Below are 18,207 nucleotides of genomic sequence, written 5' to 3'. Positions count from 1 at the left end.
TATTAATGCAGATTTATTCTTTCACCAAAGAGTCCAGAAAAAGTGAGGAACAATCAAAAATAAAATCAAGGGAGAAAGTAATAAAAAAGAAAGCCAGTGGGCTACAAAGAATATTTGGAGCAAGCGCAGTAGTGCACCTTATGGCGGCGGTGCCGTCCAGTCGGCTGCTGGTGGTGGCGGCCACATCCCCTCGGAAGTCCGGTCTCCGCCTCCTGCTCCCACCCCGCTTGCTTGGCGGAGGCAGCGGTGGTCCCTGCCTCTCCACCTCCTCCACCTCGGCCTGTCCACTGGTGGGCGGCTTTGGCGCGGAGGGGGCCCCTGCCTCAGAGAAGGTACCACATTGAATGAGCAAAGACTGAACTTTTTACAGATACCTTTTGTAAAAGGAGTAGTGCCATAATTTGAATCACAATGGACTTCACATTATGAGGTGAATGGGAGCGGAGTATTGGACAAAAATAGATTTTTTAGTCTCGGCATCATGGTTTTTAGCTCCTCAGTTGTTGCACAGTCCCACTATTTGGGGAAAGTTCATGCTAAAAAACTGAAGCAATCAATGGGTGAATATGATCAAATTTCTCCACCAAGTTCTCAACCTGTTAAGGAGAACCCCTTGTCAACCTAATGAAGCATTCAAAGACATGTGACTCTTTTCAAGATGAACTTGAAGATTACATCAAAGTGCAGAAAGCCAGAGGCTTAGAGCCAAAGACTTGTTTCAGAAAGATGAGAGAGGATTATTTGGAAACCTGTGGGTGCAAAGAAGAGGTTGATTTTAGACCCAGGTGTAGAATGTTTGATCAAAGACTCCTTTGTGAAACCGTCCAGACCTACCCAAGATCATGCAGTATTTCGCAAACACTGGAAAAGTGGTTACCTCAGTGGCTAGCGGCTCATGACAGCAGGCTGAGACTGGACTCCCTGAGCTGCTGTCAATTCACCAGAGACTGTTTCTCAGGAAAACCAGTACCCCTGAACTTTAGTCAGCAAGAGTATAACTGTAGGGCCTCCCTGGTGGCGCAGTGGTTGAGAGTCCGCCTGCCGATGCAGGGGATACGGGTTCGTGCCCCGATCTGGGAGGATCCCATATGCCGCGGAGCGGCTGGGCCCGTGAGCCATGGCCGCTGGGCCTGCGCATCCGGAGCCTGTGCTCTGCAACGGGAGAGGCCACAACAGTGAGAGGCCCGCATACCGCAAAAAGAAAAAAAAAAAAAAAAAAAAGAGTATAACTGCAGCTCATACAGTGTAGAATCTGGAGGTATTTACAGGCACCTCTCCTCAGAAAACAGTACCAGTGCCCATCAAGCTAGTTATAAACAGATACATCAGAGGAGAAAAAGGCTCCCAGAGAAAGGCTGGGAAAAACAAGAGGAGGAGTGGCCCAAGCATAAGAGGAAGAAAGCTTGTGAGGAAATAGATTTAGACAAATACAAGAGCATCCAAAGAAACAAAACAGAGGTTGAAACAGTCAGTACAGAAAAGCTTAAGAACCGAAAGGAGAAAAAAAGCTGAGATGTAGCCTCTAAGAAAGAGGAACATAAGCGTAGTAAAGAGAAAAAGGAACAAGGCAAAGAAAGGAAGAAGAGGAGATGCTTTGGGACCAGTCTCTCCTTGGATTTTGAAGCTCTCGCTTTGGTTCTCCTGAGGTTAAACTGAAAAAAGAGTTGAGGAGCTTGGTTTTACGATGTTCCTATCGCTCTTTTCATGTGAGCAGGTACAAAGGCTAAGTGAACAGAAAACATTTAGTGTGCTTGCTCTCCAACATGGAAATTAATTTTCCTCTTTTCTAAAATCATTACTACATTTTTCTTATACATAATGTAATTTCCCTAAACGAGAGTGGCTCTGCTTTAATTCATCAAATTGCTATGATGGTGGAAGTATTTTTCCCTTGGGACGTCATTTATTTTAAATTGGAGGATTAATAGCCTTTACAGAATCTATTTCTTGATTGGGTTTTAGTTTGGGGTGGGTGTTTTTATATTCATTAGTTTTCTCTGTGAAGCAGTTTAGATTGATTGTTTTTCCTTTGTTAGATCTAACTTGCAGTATATTTTCCATATTGGAAAGTGGAAAATGACATACATTACAATAAGCTTAAGTTACATACAGTTTTAAGCGTTTCAAGGAGTCTTGATACAAAATCAGTTTATATTCTGGAAATGTTTATAATATAATAAAGTTCTAATTTCTACAAAAAAAAAGAATATCTGGAAACAAGTTCTGCAAGTAGGCACTGATTAGAGGCGGAGGTCAAAGAAGGCATGACTATGGTATGGTCAGTGGAGTTAAGTGAGGTAAAATCAAACCCCATCTTGGTGAAATAAATTGAAAAGCTACAGATGTTAACCTGTAGGTCTTAGAAAGAATGGTTCAAACTAAAACTGATACAGGGCCTTGGAGTTAAATATTTAATGGCTAGAGAGAAAACCAAGACTAGATTATACATTAAATACGTATATCTTTCTGCATTCCCCACCTCACAAAGAAAAAATAATGAATAAAATAAAAGACTTGAAGTATATTTTACTATAAGAATTATCACTTCAGTGCTGACTCTTTGCCAACCACAGTTCAAAGAACTTAACAAGTGTTAATCATTTAATCCTCACCGTAACCCTGTGAAGAAAATACACATATTATCACCACTTTACCAATACGGAGACTGAGGCGCAGAGAGTTTAACTTGCCCAAGGAGTCATAGCTTGTAGCTAACCAAAATGCTAAACTGCTTCCCACAATTATCCTGAGCCTGGTCACAAACTTTGGGTCACAAAACTCTAGTGCAATGTGTTTAGGGCCACCTACAATAAGAATAAGGCCACATATTGTTACTATGAAGAAGATGGTAACTTTGGACTGACAGTTAGATAGTCCTTTAAAAAATCACACATGGTTACCAATTAGGTCTCAGGAACAATAATGTAAGAAAGGTGCAAATGGATGTGAGTGGCCAGCAAGAAGATTAAAAAGGCAATAAAAGGGCCTAAGTCCAGGGAGCAAAGTTTATCAAATGGCCACTTGTGGTAATACGAAGGTAGCAAATCCTCAATAAGAATTCACACAACAGACATGATGCTAGATAGACATGAGGCCCTGGGAGCCTGCTCACAGCATGTCTTGGTACTGTAATAATGCATTGGTGTGGGGGTAATCTTGCATATCTATGCTATTTGTCTTCTCCTAGGAACTATACCCAAAAGAATAAAACTGGGTCTTTGGTAAAAATGTAATACAAGAATCTAAGATATCAGTATTGTAAAAAAAATATTAGGGGGAAAAATAGACCTTGCTGGTTTGTAATTAATGAGGCATGGCTCTTTCAAAGGCAGAGAAGGTAAAAGCTTCCCTCAAATCCCACCAATAACTGGTATTGGAGCACACAGAATGCTGTACAGGGGTAGAAGAGGCTGATTTCAGAGCCAACAGCTGTGACTCTCCCACAGTGACTGTCACCTGTTCAGTTTTCTTTGACAGGGCAGGAACTGGAGCTCTCTCCTGCTGTGTCATTGCTGTGTCTCCTCCTCCTTCACCATCTGATGCTTCTAGAAAACATAAAGGTTAAAAATGAGAAAAGCACCTCTCTCTTTCTTTCTTCCATTGCTAGTGTAATCTTGGTACCACCTTTTTAGAAGGTTCTATCCCTTGACTCATTAATTTCACCTCTAAGAAGCTGAATTTAAGAAAATGATCCAAAATGAAGACAGAGATTTAAGAACCAAGGTGGCAGTGTGATTTATAAACTGCAAAAATGAATATTATTCAAATGTCTAAATTTGATAATGTTTAATTATGGAACACTCACACTGATTTTACAGATATTAAACTCCCCATTTTCAGATAAGAAAGTTGCTGCTTAGAGGGATGAAGTAATTTGCCCCAGGTCACACACCTGGGAACCCTATTTGAGTCCAAAGTCTTCCCCACAAGTGATACTGCCTGCACTGAGAACCAGCCAGCTCTTGACGCCTGTGTGCTGGCTCCAGGGGTAATGTTAAGAGAGTGTGACAGAAGGACTATAGATCATGAGAAATTCTTATTTTGAATTTATAAAATCTTTCAACACCGGAATAAGTAAATTCTTACTCTAAGAACCAGGAAAAATAGAAGCTTTAATAATTTTTCTGTTAAAATGCTCTTCTAAAGAAACATGGCAACCATAAGTTTCTGACTTCCCATAATGCCATACTGTCTTCCAGATTTTAGTGGTTGTTCTCTCTGAACACATTTTTGAATCTTTGAAAGGCTTTACTCACTCCCTTTGAGTTTTTTGGTATATCTCAAAGCCCCAAATGTGAATTTGTGAGTAATATTGGTCAGAATTCATATTTAGGTACAAATTAACTAGTTCGGTAGTCCTGAGCTTTTAAATGTTTACATACTATGATGGTTAATTTTATGTGTCAACTTGATTGGGCCACAAGGTGCCCAGATATTTGGTCAAACATTATTCTGGATGTTTCTGTGTAGGTGTTTTTGGTTGAGATTAACATTTGAATGGGTAGACTGAATAAAGCAGATTTCCCTCCTTAATATGGGTGGCACTCATCCAATCAGATACGGCTGGAATAGATCTAAAAGCATGAAAGAAGAAGTAACAACTGACACTGCAGAAATACAAAGGATCATGAGAGATTACTACAAGCAGCTATATGCCAATAAAATGGACAACCTGAAAGAAATGGACAAATTCTTAGAAAAGCACAGCATTCCAAGACTGAACCAGGAAGAAACAGAAACATGAACAGACCAATCACAAGCACTGAAATTGAAACTGTGATTAAAAATCTTCCCACAAACAAAAGCCCAGGACCAGATGGCTTCACAGGCAAATTCGATCAAACATTTAGAGAAGAGCTAACACCTATCCTTCTCAAATTCTTCCAAAATATAGCAGAGGGAGGAACACTCCCAAACTCATTCTATGAGGCCATCATCACCCTGATACCAAAACCAGACAAAGATGTCACAAAAAAAGAAAACTACAGGCCAATATCCCTAATGAACATAAACGCAAAAATCCTCAACAAAATACTAGCAATTCGAATCCAACAATACATTAAAAGGTTCATACACCATGATCAAGTGGGATTTATCCCAGGGATGCAAGGATTTTTCAATATCCTCAAATCAATCAGTGTGATGCACCACATCAACAAACTGAAGGATAAAAACCATATGATCATCTCAATAGATGCGGAAAAGCTTCTGACAAAATTCAACACCGATTTATGATAGAAACTCTCCAGAAAGTGGGCATAGAGGGAAACTACCTCAACATAATAAAGGCCATATACGACAAACCCACAGCAAACATCATTCTCAATGGTGAAAAACTGAAAGCATTTCCTCTAAGATGAGGAATAAGACAAGGATGTCCACTCTCACCACTATTATTCAACATAGTTTTGGAAGTTTTAGCCACAACAAGCAGAGAAGAAAAAGAAATAAAAGGAATCCAAATCAGAAAAGAAGAAGTAAAACTGTCACTGTTTGCAGATGACATGACAGTATACATAGAGAATCCTAAAGATGCTACCAGAAAACTACTAGAGCTAATCAATGAATTTGGTAAAGTAGCAGGATACAAAATTAATGCACAGAAATCCCTTGCATTCCTATACACTAACAATGAAAGATCAGAAAGAGAAATTAAGGAAGCACTCCCATTTACTATTGCAACAAAAGGAATAAAATACCTAGGAATAAACCTACCTAAGGGGCAAAAAACCTGTATGCGGAAAACTATGACACTGATTAAAGAAATCAAAGACGATACAAACAGATGGAAAGATATACCATGTTCATGGATTGAAATAATCAACATCATGAAAATGACTATACTACCCAAAGCAATCTACAGAATCAATGCAATCCCTGTCAAATTACCAATGGCATTTTTCACAGAACTAGAACAAAAAATTTTACAATTTGTATGGAAACACAAAAGACCACGAATAGCCAAAGCTATCTTGAGAAAGGAAAATGGACCTGGAGGGATCAAGCTCCCAGACTTCAGACTATACTACAAAGCTACAGTAATCAAGACAGTATGGTACTGGCACAAAAACAGAAATACAGATCAATGGAAGAGGATAGAAAGCCCGGAGATAAACCCACACACATATGGTCACCTTATCTTTGACAAAGGAGGCAAGAATATACAATGGAGAAAAGACAGTCTCTTCAATAAATGGTGCTGGGAAAACTGGACAGCCACATGTAAAAGAATGAAATTAGAACACTCTCTAACATCATACACAAAAATAAACTCAAAATGGATTAAAGACCTAACTGTAAGGCCAGATACTATAAAACTCTTAGAGGAAAACATAGGCAGAAGACTCTATGACATAAATCACAGCAAGATCCTTTTTGACCCACCTTCTAGAGAAATGGAAATAAAATAAAAAATAAACAAATGGGACCTAATGAAACTTAAAAGCTTTTGAACAGCAATGGGAACCATAAATAAGATGAAAAGACAACCCTCAGAGTGGGAGAAAGTATTTGCAAACAAAGCAACTGACAAAGGATTAATCTCCAAAATATATAAGCAGCTCATGCAGCTTAATATCAAAAAACAAGCAACCCAATCCAAAAATGGGCAGAAGACCTAAATAGACATTTCTCCAAAGAAGATATACAGATTGCCAACAAACACATGAAAAGATGCTCAACATCACTAATCATTAGAGAAATGCAAATCAAAACTACAATGAGGTATCACCTCACACTAGTCAGAATGGCCATCATCAAAAAATCTACAAACAATAAATGCTGGAGAGGGTGTGGACAAAAGGGAACCCTCCTGCACTGTTGGTAGGAATCTAAATTGATACAGCCACTATGGAGAACAGTATGGAGGTTCCTTAAAAAACTAAAAATAGAACTACCATATGACCCAGCAATCCCACTACTGGGCATATACCCTGAGAAAACCATAATTCAAAGAGTCATGTACCCCAATGTTCACTGCAGCACTATTTACAATAGCCAGGAGATGGAAGCAACCTAAATGTCCATTGACAGATGAACGGATAAAGAAGATGTGGCACATATATACCATGGAATATTACTCAGCCACAGAAAGGAACGAAATTGAGTTATTTCTAATGAGGTGGATGGACCTAGAGTCTGTCATACAGAGTGAAGTAAGTCAGAAAGAGAAAAACAAACACCGGATGCCAACACACATATATGGAGCCTAAAAAACGGTACTGATGAACCTAGTGGCAGGGCAGGAATAAAGACACAGACGTATAGAATGAACTTGAGGACACAGAGGGGGAATGGGAAGCTGGGATGAAGTGAGAGAGTGGCATGGCCATATATATGCTACCAAATGTAAAACAGATAGCTAGTAGGAAGCAGCTGCATAGCACAGGGAGATCAGCTCCATACTTTGTGATGACCTAGAGGGCTGGGAAAGGGAGGGTGGGAGGGAGGCTCACGAGGGAGGGGATATGGGAATATATGTGTACATATAGGTGATTCACTTTGTTCTATAGCAGAAACTAACACAACATTGTAAAGCAATTATACTCCCATAAAGATATTAAAAAAAGAAATAAGTAAAAGCATGACCTCCCCTGATTAAGATAATTTTTTCTGCCTTTGTGCTTTAACTGAAACATTGGCTCTTCCTGGATATGGAGCCTGCCAGCCTTCAAGCTGGAATTACACCACCAGCTCTCCTGGTTCTCAAGCCTTCTGACTAGGATTGGAACTAGACAATCGGCTCTCCTGGGTCTCCAGCTTGTCAGTCTATCCTGCAGATCTTTGGACTTGACAGTCTCCATAATTGCATGAGCCAATTCCTTTATATATACACACATAGATACACAGAGAGAGAGAGACAGAGAGAGAGAGACAGAGAGAGAGAGAGCATGCGATAAATATAGATAGATATATAGATATCTATTCTGTTGCTTCTGTTTTTCTGGAGAACCCTGATTAATACCCCTACTTTTAACTGTGTAGCATGAAAAAAAAGGACTCTACCCAATGAAGTAGTAGCAGGTAGAAGATTAACAGGGCTTTTTATTTATTTTTAAAATTTATTTATTTATTTATTTATGGCTGCGTTGGGTCTTCATTGCTGCACACAGGCTTTCTCCAGTTGTGGCGAGCAGGCAGTACTCCTCCTTGCAGTGCGCGGGCTTCTCGCTGCAGCTGCTTCTCTTGTTGCGGAGCACAGGCTCTAGGCACGCGGGCTTCAGTAGTTGTGGCTCATGGGCTCTAGAGCGTGGGCTCAGCACTTGTGGTCCATGGGCTTAGTTGCTCCGCAGCATGTGGGATCTTCCCAGACCAGGGCTCAAACCCGTGTCCCCTGTATTGGCAGGCAGATTCTCAACCACTGCGCCACCAGCGAAGTCCCTAACAGGGATTTTTAAATGAAGGACTAAGTTGGCATTAAAAGTATTTATAGTGCTGCTTCTGGGAAGAGAGTAGTAGCAGTCATATTTTCCCTTATTCCTCCTGCGAAGCACAGCTAAAAATCCTGACCATTATATATAAAACAAACATAGGAGATCTCTGAAAGGTGGAGAGAAGAAGTCAGACATACTAGGGACTTTGGGGCCCAAGGAACAACACAGCGGTGAGCTCCCTGGGTTTTCTTTTTGCTTTATTATCTCAGACTTGTAGCTAAAGAAGCTAGTAACTTGGAAATGCCAGTGAGAGCAGACAGAAAAGCCCCAACAAATGTCTGCTCTGTTTAACAAAATGACCAGGAAAACAAGAGCCTAGCAAGACTGAAAACCTTTAGATAATAACTACTTGACTTCAGCCAAACACAACAGAAAAACTGTTTTCTTTGCTGCCTACACCAGCAAAGGCTGAGTGGGCAACCTAGACTTCCACCTTTGTCAGGCTGTAATGAGGCACCCCAACTCCTCCTCCACCTTCCATCAGGGTGGTGTCAAGGTGATCAAGTAGGGACTGAACCCCTGAAGAGATTTTTCATCCCTGAAGGGTGGTAACAGACCCCTGTTCTCTATCAACACCACCAGTGCAGTAGCAATGGAGAATACACTGTGAGCCTGGATGTCCACCTCCTCCTGGTAGTAATGAAGGGCACCTTTCCTTCCCCACTAGGTTCAGAGGAACCCTAGTAGAGAATCAGGACTTTACATACTGCCCAATGAGGCCAACACCCACACTAGTGCTTTAGCAAGCACTAAAGGAGCTATACAAAGAGATGTACTCAAAAATACTACAATAAATCAAAACAGAATTCTAAAAATGTTCAAGTAACCCACAGGAAGGCAGGAAAGATAAACAAGAAATAGCAAATAAACAGAAAAGACAAAATGGCATATTTGAATCCCAACATATCAACAATTACATTAATGTAAATTATCTAAACATACCAATTTAAAGACAGAGATTGGGACTTCCCTGGTGGCGCAGTGGTTAAGAAGCTGCCTACCAATGCAGGGGACACGAGTTCGATCCCTGGTCTGGGAAGATCCTACATGCCGCGGAGCAACTAAGCCCGTGCGCCACAACTACTGAAACTGCACTCTAGAGTCCACGAGCCATAACTACTGAGCCCATGTGCCACAACTACTGAAGCCCGTGCACCTAAAGCCTGTGCTCTGCAACAAAAGAAGCCACCACAATGAGAAGCCAGCGCATTGCAGTGAAGAGTGGTCCCTGCTCGCCGCAACTAGAAAAAGCCCGTATGCAGCAACGAAGACCCGATGCAGCCAAACATAAATAAATAAAATAAATATATTTATATTAAAAAAAAGACAGAGATTGACAAAGTGGATTAAAAAAATGACCTAACTGTATGCTGTTTACAAGAAACTTACCTCAAATATGACAATATAGCTAAAAGCAAAATGATGGCTGAAATATAACATGTAAATATTGATAAAAAAGCAGGAGTTATATTAATATATTATACTCTATTAATTATATTATATGATTAATTATATTATATTATAAATTATATTATATTATATTTGATATTAATATCAGATAAAGGATGAATTAGTTGTTTCTTTAGTCTGTGTGTGATGCTTTTTGGTTCCAAAAAAGAAAACTGCTTTTCTGAAGTAAGGATGCTAGTACTGTGATTTCCATTAAGAGAGTATTAAAAGAACAGTAATGGGGACCCAACCTAACCAGCCTGGCTCCAGCATCTAGATTTCTCTAGAACTGCTGGCATTTGAGGAAGTTAAGCTAGGCCTGTGCCACTCAGTCCCAGTGGCTGATTTTCAGCCCACGGAGTGGAGTCACCAAGACGGTGCCACCTTATTTTCAACTCCTTGAGGGTCTACTTTAAAAAAAAAAAAAAAAAAAAAAGGATACCACCAGATGGGATTGGTTGAATTCTTACAGGAGTGGAGTCAAGTACACTGTTCTTTTTCAACCCCAGGCAAAAAGAGCAAAAAGCTAAAATTAAAAGTTGCACGTATCTTTCTCTTTCCTTCAATCCCTGACTTTGTCCTCTTTATGAAAAGTATCAGAAATACAATTTCTCAGCAATTTCCTTAAGCTTCTAAGTATTTACTTGCATGAATTCCTTCTAGGCCCTAGGGAGAATACTGGCAATGGATCATACAGTTAATTTTTCTTAAAAAATCTGCAAAAGAAAGACATATGGTGATTAAAATAAATACAATAGACCACTGTCTATTTCTACTTAGAATTCACCTCTGTCCCTATCTCCTAGTGAGTAGTGTTGGAGCTGAAGTGAGCATTTTGGGGATCCAGTTAGAGGGAGCTGGTTGGACAGACATTGAGCTTGAGTTTAATGAGATATTATAAGGTTCATAATCATAAAGTCTATAGTTAAATTATTGCTAGCTCTCCTACTGTAGGAATACTTCCAGGAATATTCTTACCACCCCATGCCAACTCACCAGACATCTGACACAAAGTGTACAGGGCTAGAGGTTGTAGACTGTGACACAAACACACCTGTAGCTTCCTTCCTTAGAAATATGTGGGAAGTGGAGGAGAAAGCAGCTTTGGGATGAATGAAACCAGAAATTAGTCAGTGGGAAGTTCTTCCAATCATCAAAAATGTAAAACTGTAAGCAGAAAATTAGGTTCCCATTTTGTCTATTCAAAATGGCAAGTCTCTCCTATAGGAATACAGTAGATGCTGTATTTTACAGTTAAAAAAAAAAACTTTTTTTTCTTATCTTATAGGGATGAGTAAAATAAAACTTTTCAGAATTCCTGTGTTTATAACAGTACTGTTGTGATTTCTTATTTAAAATAATTTCTTTCATACCTAGTTTTGTATCAGTAGTTTTGTATTCTTTTTCTAAGAGAGGGTCCCCCAAATTACATAAGATTTAGGCCTCACAAAAACCTAGATCTGCCCTGGCTATAGACCTGCTTAACTCTCCTATAGTTCTCACAGTTTCTCAACAGAATAAACTACTGAAACCCATAACCTGGTAAGTTTCAAAAGCACGATGCTAAGCAAAAGAAGCCAGAATCAAGAGGCTATATAATGTGTGATTCCACTTATTTAACACCCTGGAGAAGGCAAAACTATAGGGATAAAAAAACAGATCGGTAGTTACTGGGGACTGGAGATGGGAAACTTCTGGGGATTGTTGGCAATGTTCTATAACTTTATTGTGGTGGTGGTTACACAACTGTATGCTTTAGTAAAACTTCACAGAACCATACTCAAAAAGGGGTTAATTTTACTATGTAAATTATTTACTATATAAACTATTCCTCAGTAAGCCTGACTTAAAAAAAAAAAGATAGAAGCTAACTTTCATCAAACAATTTGTTAACACTTGTCCAATGTCACACAACTAATAGGCAGAGCTGGGATTTGAACCCCAAATATTCTAATGTTGGAGTCCACAGTCTTAACCTCCACACTACCCTTGCATGAGAAGATGCTGCTTATAGCTAAATGATGTTTCCTTCTATTCTGTTTGCTAAGAGGTTTGTTTATTGTTTTATTTTAAAATCACTAATAGGTGTTAAATTTAATGCAATGCCTTTTGTTTTTGCATTTACTGAGATGATTATATGGGTTTCTCCTATAATCTGTTAATGTGGCCAACTGTGAAAATAGGTTGTCTAATGTTAAACCATTCTTGCTATTCCTAGGATAAATCCCAATTGGTCATGACGTATTTCTTTTTTAATAATGTTGGCTTTTATTTTGGTTACCATTTTATTTAGATATTTATTTACATAATTTTCCTTTCTAGTATCATCCTTGTCTGGTTTAGGTATTGAGGTTCTATTAGCTTCATAAAAGAGTTGGGAAATGTCTCCTCATTTTCTGTCCTCTGAAATAGTTGTATACGAATACTTAAGATGATCTGTTTCTTGATATTTGGTAAAATCTGTTAGTAAAAGAAGCAGAGCGTAGTATTCTTTTTGTGGGTATGTTTTAACAAATGCTTCAATTTCTAACAGTTATATGATTATTCGGGTTTTTCTATTTTTAACTCAATTTTGGTAAGTATTATTTTTCTAGGTAATTGGCTGTTTTATTTAAATTTCTCAAATTTATTGGAGAGGTGTGATCATTATATGTAGCTATGTCTTCTTTTTCTTTTCTCCCATTTTTTATTTGTACCTTTTTTTTCTAGTTCTGTCTTGGAGAGGTCTTTCCTTAAAACAACAACAAGTAGGTTCTGTATTATAGATGCTTTCTATTGCTTCTTTGGTTTCTAGTACACTGATTAACATTCTTTACTTTCTTTAGGTATACTCTATTGAGTTCTTAATTTTTGAGGTTGGATATTTAGCCCATTAAGTTTTTCTCTTTCTGATGTAAGCATTAAGGATATATATTTTCTTAACACTTTATAACAACTGAATACCATACATTTTAATATTATAGTATTTTCATTATCATTTAATTCTAAATATTTTTAAAGACCCTATAATGACTTTTCTTTGACTGATGAGTTATTTAGAGGTGTACTGTTAAATTCTCAAACAGATTTTTTAAAGTTACCTTTTTTTATATTGTGGTTAGAAAAATGGCCTGCAAATCAATTGTTTGATATTTGTTAAGACTTGCTTTATTTTCTAGCACAGGGATCATCACACTTTTTAGGTTTTTAGGGCCACACGGTAAATAAGTGTAGGGTTTGTGGAGCAATAAGGTCTCTGTCAGTAATTACTGGATTCTACTGTTGTGCAAAAGCAACCTTAAGACAATATGTAAGTGATTGGGTGTGGCTGCTTCCGATAAACTTTGTTTACAGAAACACATCCTGGCTGGATTTGGTCCATGGGTCATGGTTTGCCAGCTCCTGACCTAGTACATAACTATTTATTTACTGATTGATTTTTATTGAAAATAGTTGACATAGAATATCATGTTAGTTTCAGGTGTACTACCTAGTAATTTGACATTTGGATACATTACGAAATCATCACCACAGTTAGTCTAGTAACCATCTGTCCCCATACATAATCAATTAAAAAAAAATTTTTTTTTTGGACTAGAATGTGCAGTATCTAATTGTTAGGTGCATAGTTCTACACATGATTACAGATAAACTTAATTATGTTTTTCAAATCTGCTATAGGTTTATGAATTTTTATGTTTTATCTATCAATAATTGACATATATATTAACATCTTCCACTCTTATTTTGAATTTCTCCATGTTTTCCAGTAATTCTGTCAGTTTTTGTTTACACATCTCATAGGTATGTTAGGTGCATGCAAGTTTGGAACTGTTACAACTTCCTATTGGTTGATTGTTCCTTTTATCATCATGTAGTGACACAGTTTCAAAAATCCATCTTGTTGTAGAGAACAAACGTATGGACACCAAGGTGGGGAAAGTGGTGGGGGGAGGGGTGGTGGGATGAATTGGGAGATTGGGATTGATATGTATACACTGATGCATATAAAATGGATGACTAATAAGAACCTGTTGTATAAAAAATAAATAAAATAAAAATTAAAAAAATTCATCTTGTTGGGACTTCCCTGGTGGCGCAGTGGTTGGGAATCCACCTGCCAATGCAGGCGACACGGGTTCAATCCCTGGTCCGAGAAGATCCCACATGCCGTGGAGCAACTAAGCCCGTGCACCACGGCTACTGAGCCTGCCCTCTAGAGCCCGCAAGCCACAACTACTGAAGCCCGCGAGCCACAACTACTGAAGCTTGCGCGCCTAGAGCCCGTGCTCCTCAACAAGAGAAGCCACCACAATGAGAAGCCTGCGCACCGCAACGAAGAGTAGCCCCCGCTGGCCGCAACTAGAAAAAGCCCGTGCGCAGCAACCAAGACCCAATGCAGCCAAAAATAAATAAATAAATAAATAAATAAAATCTATTTTAAAAATCCATCTTGTTTAATTTAGTTCAATTTCACTTATTTGGGGAGGGGTATTCTATATTTCTAGAGGCGGCCAGCTGTTCTCTGGGAAATCTAACTATACACACTGAAAACTAATGTTGGAGACACAGCTGTACTTCAACAGTCTAAAGTGTTTTGCTAAAATTACTCATCCGTAGAAACCAGAATGTTTTATTTGGCCAGGAGAAGCAGGGCTGGGAACTACTCTTCAAGAACCATGTTCCCAGCTCATTAAAGGACTCCTACCAGCATCACTGAGAAAGAACACAATTCCCACATCCATAGAGCAGGACCCTGTGAAAAGTGAACTCAGTGAAGGCCCTAAGGCCATGCCAGCAAAACAACACAGGGCAGGGGGAGGGGAGAGCAGAGGAAGGGAGAGGAGGGGAGAAACAGTGAGAAGTGTAGCCAGTGAAAGAAAAAGAAAGGCTCTCAATTCTGGCTCCACTTGTACTAACAGTGCGCATGCAGTGAAGGAAGCTCCATCCTTTATTGCTTCTGCACACTTTTCAAAATAATTACTACAGGTATGCCATGACCAAAAAATAAGGGCTTACAATCAATTAGACCATGCCAGAAAAGAATCATACATCTGTAAGTGTACCTCTCATTTATTCCTACTGTTCATAATGCCTGCTCTCCCTTTATCTTTGTCATCTCTCCTTTTCTATCAAAATCTTAGTCCCATCCTCCAAAATTCAGCACAAGTTTCCCCCTCTGTAAAGATCTCTCAAAGGTAGAGACAAGACTATCTTAGGGCTATAATCTAGCAAATAGCTGCAACTTTCACTGAGAAAAGAAGATGCTGAGAAAAGGGGAACAGGATCTAGTGTACAAATGAAGAATTATGTGATCGGCAGCAGCAGGAACAGTAAACCCAAGGCCATGTCTATCGTGCCCAATCCAGTGCACCTGGTTGTATTGAGGGGGCTGCTCAGAGAAGCCTTGGCAGGCTCAACCTTTAGTCTCCTAGCCTTTTCTGGCCACACAGTCCCTGCTCTGGGTACAGGGACACTGGACCACTCAAAGTCTTCTGTAGCCGTGTGGTGGGTCATCAGGGTTTACATTAGCATGGCATATGCCTCTCTGATTTTGTTTCATTTTTCTTAGGTACCATCTTTTCCTTTTTGCTTTTTCACTCTCATAGGCAGCAAGAAACTGGGCATGATCTACCTTTTCCATCTCTCAGGGTCCTTAACATGTCCTCTCCCTCTCTCTCCAAAAGATTTGACAAAACAAATGTTTCTGCATGTAAGTCCCCTGTGAGTTAGTTCTTGCCATCAGAAGTCTTCCTGTCATTCTGAACTGGAATGGGGAATGGGGATAGGGTGGGGGTGGGGAACCCTTTTCCCATTGAATTTTGCTGTTTTTAGTGGCAACTGCTACAGCCTGGTCTACATTCCAGTAATGCTCCTATTTTCATAGCTGAAGATGTCCCTAGCAACAGATCCAGACTTTGTTTATAAAATATGTTTCCAGTTCCCACAGGAAACTTTAAAGTTAGAAAATTTGGAATAAGATGGCACAACTCTGAACTGTTGTCACTTTATGGGTCCTAAAACTCTGAAAGAAAGTAAAGCAACGACCAATACGACCAATAACATTGTCTCAAAAATACATGACTAAAGAAAAATGTTTCACCTTTTATCTGTGGGGATCTTAAATGTACACAATTTGTTGCCAGTAACATGTCAGCAGTTGTAATGTATAGAAATATCTAATCACTATGTTGCATACCAGGAACTAACATAGTGTTGTAGGTTAATTATACTTCAAAAGCAAACAAACTCATAGAAAAAGAGATCAGATTTGTGGTGACCTGAAGCAGGGCGTGGGGGGAGAGAGAACTGGATGAAGGTGCTCAAAAGGTACGAACTTCCAGTTATAATAAGCAAGTATTAGGGATGCAATGCACAGCACTAGTAATATAATGAACACCACTGTATGTTATCTAGGAAAGTTGTTAAGAGAATAAATCCTAAGAGCTCTCATCACACGGAAAAAATATTGTCTCTCTTTTTCTTTTAGTTTATATCTATATGAGATAATGGATGCTCACTAAACTTAATTGTGTTAATCATTTCATGATGTATGTAAGTCAAATCAGTATGCTGTACACCTTAAACTTACACAGAGCTGTAATGGGGGTCCTCATCTCCTCCCCTCTGCCTGGAAGAGGTGTGGACGTGACCCATCTTTAGCCAAGAGGACCTGAGCTGTGTTCTGATAGCAGAAAACGTTTACTATCTTCATGAACACTGTTGGTCTCACGTGATACTTGTGACAGATTTTTCCAGTCTCCAAGTCACCACCCTGGATATAACTACTTGCCTCATGTTGCTCTGGTCTGCACGATAATAAAGACCTTATTATTAAAAAAATTAGATCTCAATAAAACTGGAAGAAAGAAAAACACAAATAGAGTAGCTAAATAGCAAAACAAACAAAAACATACACAGGACAGGCCCCTGAGGAACCACCCACATTGGGTTAAAGCACCCAAAGCCACAGGAGTCCGCCCTCTTCTGTGAACGCTCACACTTAAGCCTGGCTGCGGTGACAGTTAAAAAAAGGACTTTTAATGCTAAAACTGAGGGTGCCAGAGGACTTGTTCTATCTTTAAGGTACAAAAATGTAATGGAGATCATGCAAATATCAGAGGACAGCTTTGCAGGCAGAATAGTTGCCTGCTGGCTATCTGTCCAGAATAAGGCATTTTTTCCTTTTATCCTATTTTATTTTTAGCTTAAGGCAAAAAAAAAAAAAAAAAAGGTAACTCAGCTTGGGCAACAGGACCTCAACTTTAGTCTTGAGTGTTAGAGCTTCACCCTTCTTCCTTTCTAGTTTATTTTAAATGTTGGAACATTTACATATTTCAGGGCAGTTTTCAAACTATGAGTAATTTCAATTTAACCTTTTCTGGTCAATCTTTGTAGTTGGAGTTAGGTGAATAGAGCCATGGATGCTGGCAGTGGCATTTTGGGTCTTATTAGAATTGTTATGTTTATTGGATGAGAGTACTTGTTACATTTGGAAGCACTGCTATATAAATTCTCCATTCCTGGAACAGAAACTAATAACAATGTTAATAACTTTTACATAGTCCTTATTTTGAGTAAGGCAGTGTTCTAAATGCTCTACACATAGTAACTCATTTAATTCGCATGTCAGTCTTACGAGATGGGTACTGTTACTATAAGCTCTGTTTTACAGAGGTAGACATGGAAGCACTTGCCCAAGGTTAACGAGAGAGTGCATCAGGATTTGGACCTAGGCAGTTTTGATTTAGTTTGCTCTTAACCATTATGCAATACTGCCCCTCTAACTTAGAAAACTAGGTGGCTCTCAGGTGGTACTAATCATTAAGCTAGGTACTGGAATCCACAGGGCTTGGTATGTAGAGCCCAGTTTAACAATAATGTATGTTCTTACATTTGAATAACACTCATCTAACTGGGGCAGAAGCTGTTGCATGTGGTGAATAGCTCCCCTCCTCCAAAACAGACAAACAAACAAACAAACATATCCAATTAGTCCAAATATCTCCCCCACCACCCCTGCCTCCATCCTATATTTTAGCTGGGGAGAAAATATATCCTGGTTTGGCTAGGCTAGTCCTGGTTTATGCTTGTCATTCCCACATCCCATCTGATTTAGTATCTGTCTTATTGCAGGGATCCTTTAATACATTAATATGCATTACTACCGTCCAAGTGTGAGAATGGAAATGAGATCACCCTCAGGTTTATTTGACCCCTGAACTCTGCTCTTTGCAGCACAACTGTTAACAGCTCCCAGAACAGCACTCTGTGCACACCTTTTGGGAAGTGCCAGTATAGAGGAGCGACAAAGGAAGTCCTAGAAGTCTTAGATTCTAGTTCCAAC

General features: G+C 39.1%; 2 protein-coding genes across 4 annotated transcripts in view; one reads left to right on the top strand and one right to left on the bottom strand.

Moving 5' to 3' along the window:
- CMSS1 (cms1 ribosomal small subunit homolog) overlaps positions 1-18,207 on the bottom strand; it is a 391,750-nt gene that overhangs the window by 32,900 nt on the left and 340,643 nt on the right. For all 3 annotated transcript variants that reach the window (XM_060098676.1, XM_060098677.1, XM_060098678.1), the window contains one exon: positions 3,457-3,545. In XM_060098676.1, coding sequence (XP_059954659.1) covers positions 3,457-3,545 — 89 coding nt within the window. The remainder of the gene's footprint in view (positions 1-3,456; positions 3,546-18,207) is intronic.
- Positions 491-1,512, top strand: LOC132491172 (lysine-rich coiled-coil protein 1-like). The gene is made up of 2 exons (XM_060100024.1): positions 491-1,022; positions 1,245-1,512. Exons 1-2 carry the CDS (start codon positions 625-627, stop codon positions 1,510-1,512), a joined length of 666 nt encoding a protein of 221 aa, XP_059956007.1. The 5' UTR covers positions 491-624.

Source organism: Mesoplodon densirostris, chromosome 5 (genome assembly GCF_025265405.1).
Source record: "Mesoplodon densirostris isolate mMesDen1 chromosome 5, mMesDen1 primary haplotype, whole genome shotgun sequence".
Taxonomy (NCBI): Eukaryota; Metazoa; Chordata; class Mammalia; order Artiodactyla; family Ziphiidae; genus Mesoplodon; species Mesoplodon densirostris.
This window is presented reverse-complemented; position numbering and strand designations above follow the sequence as displayed.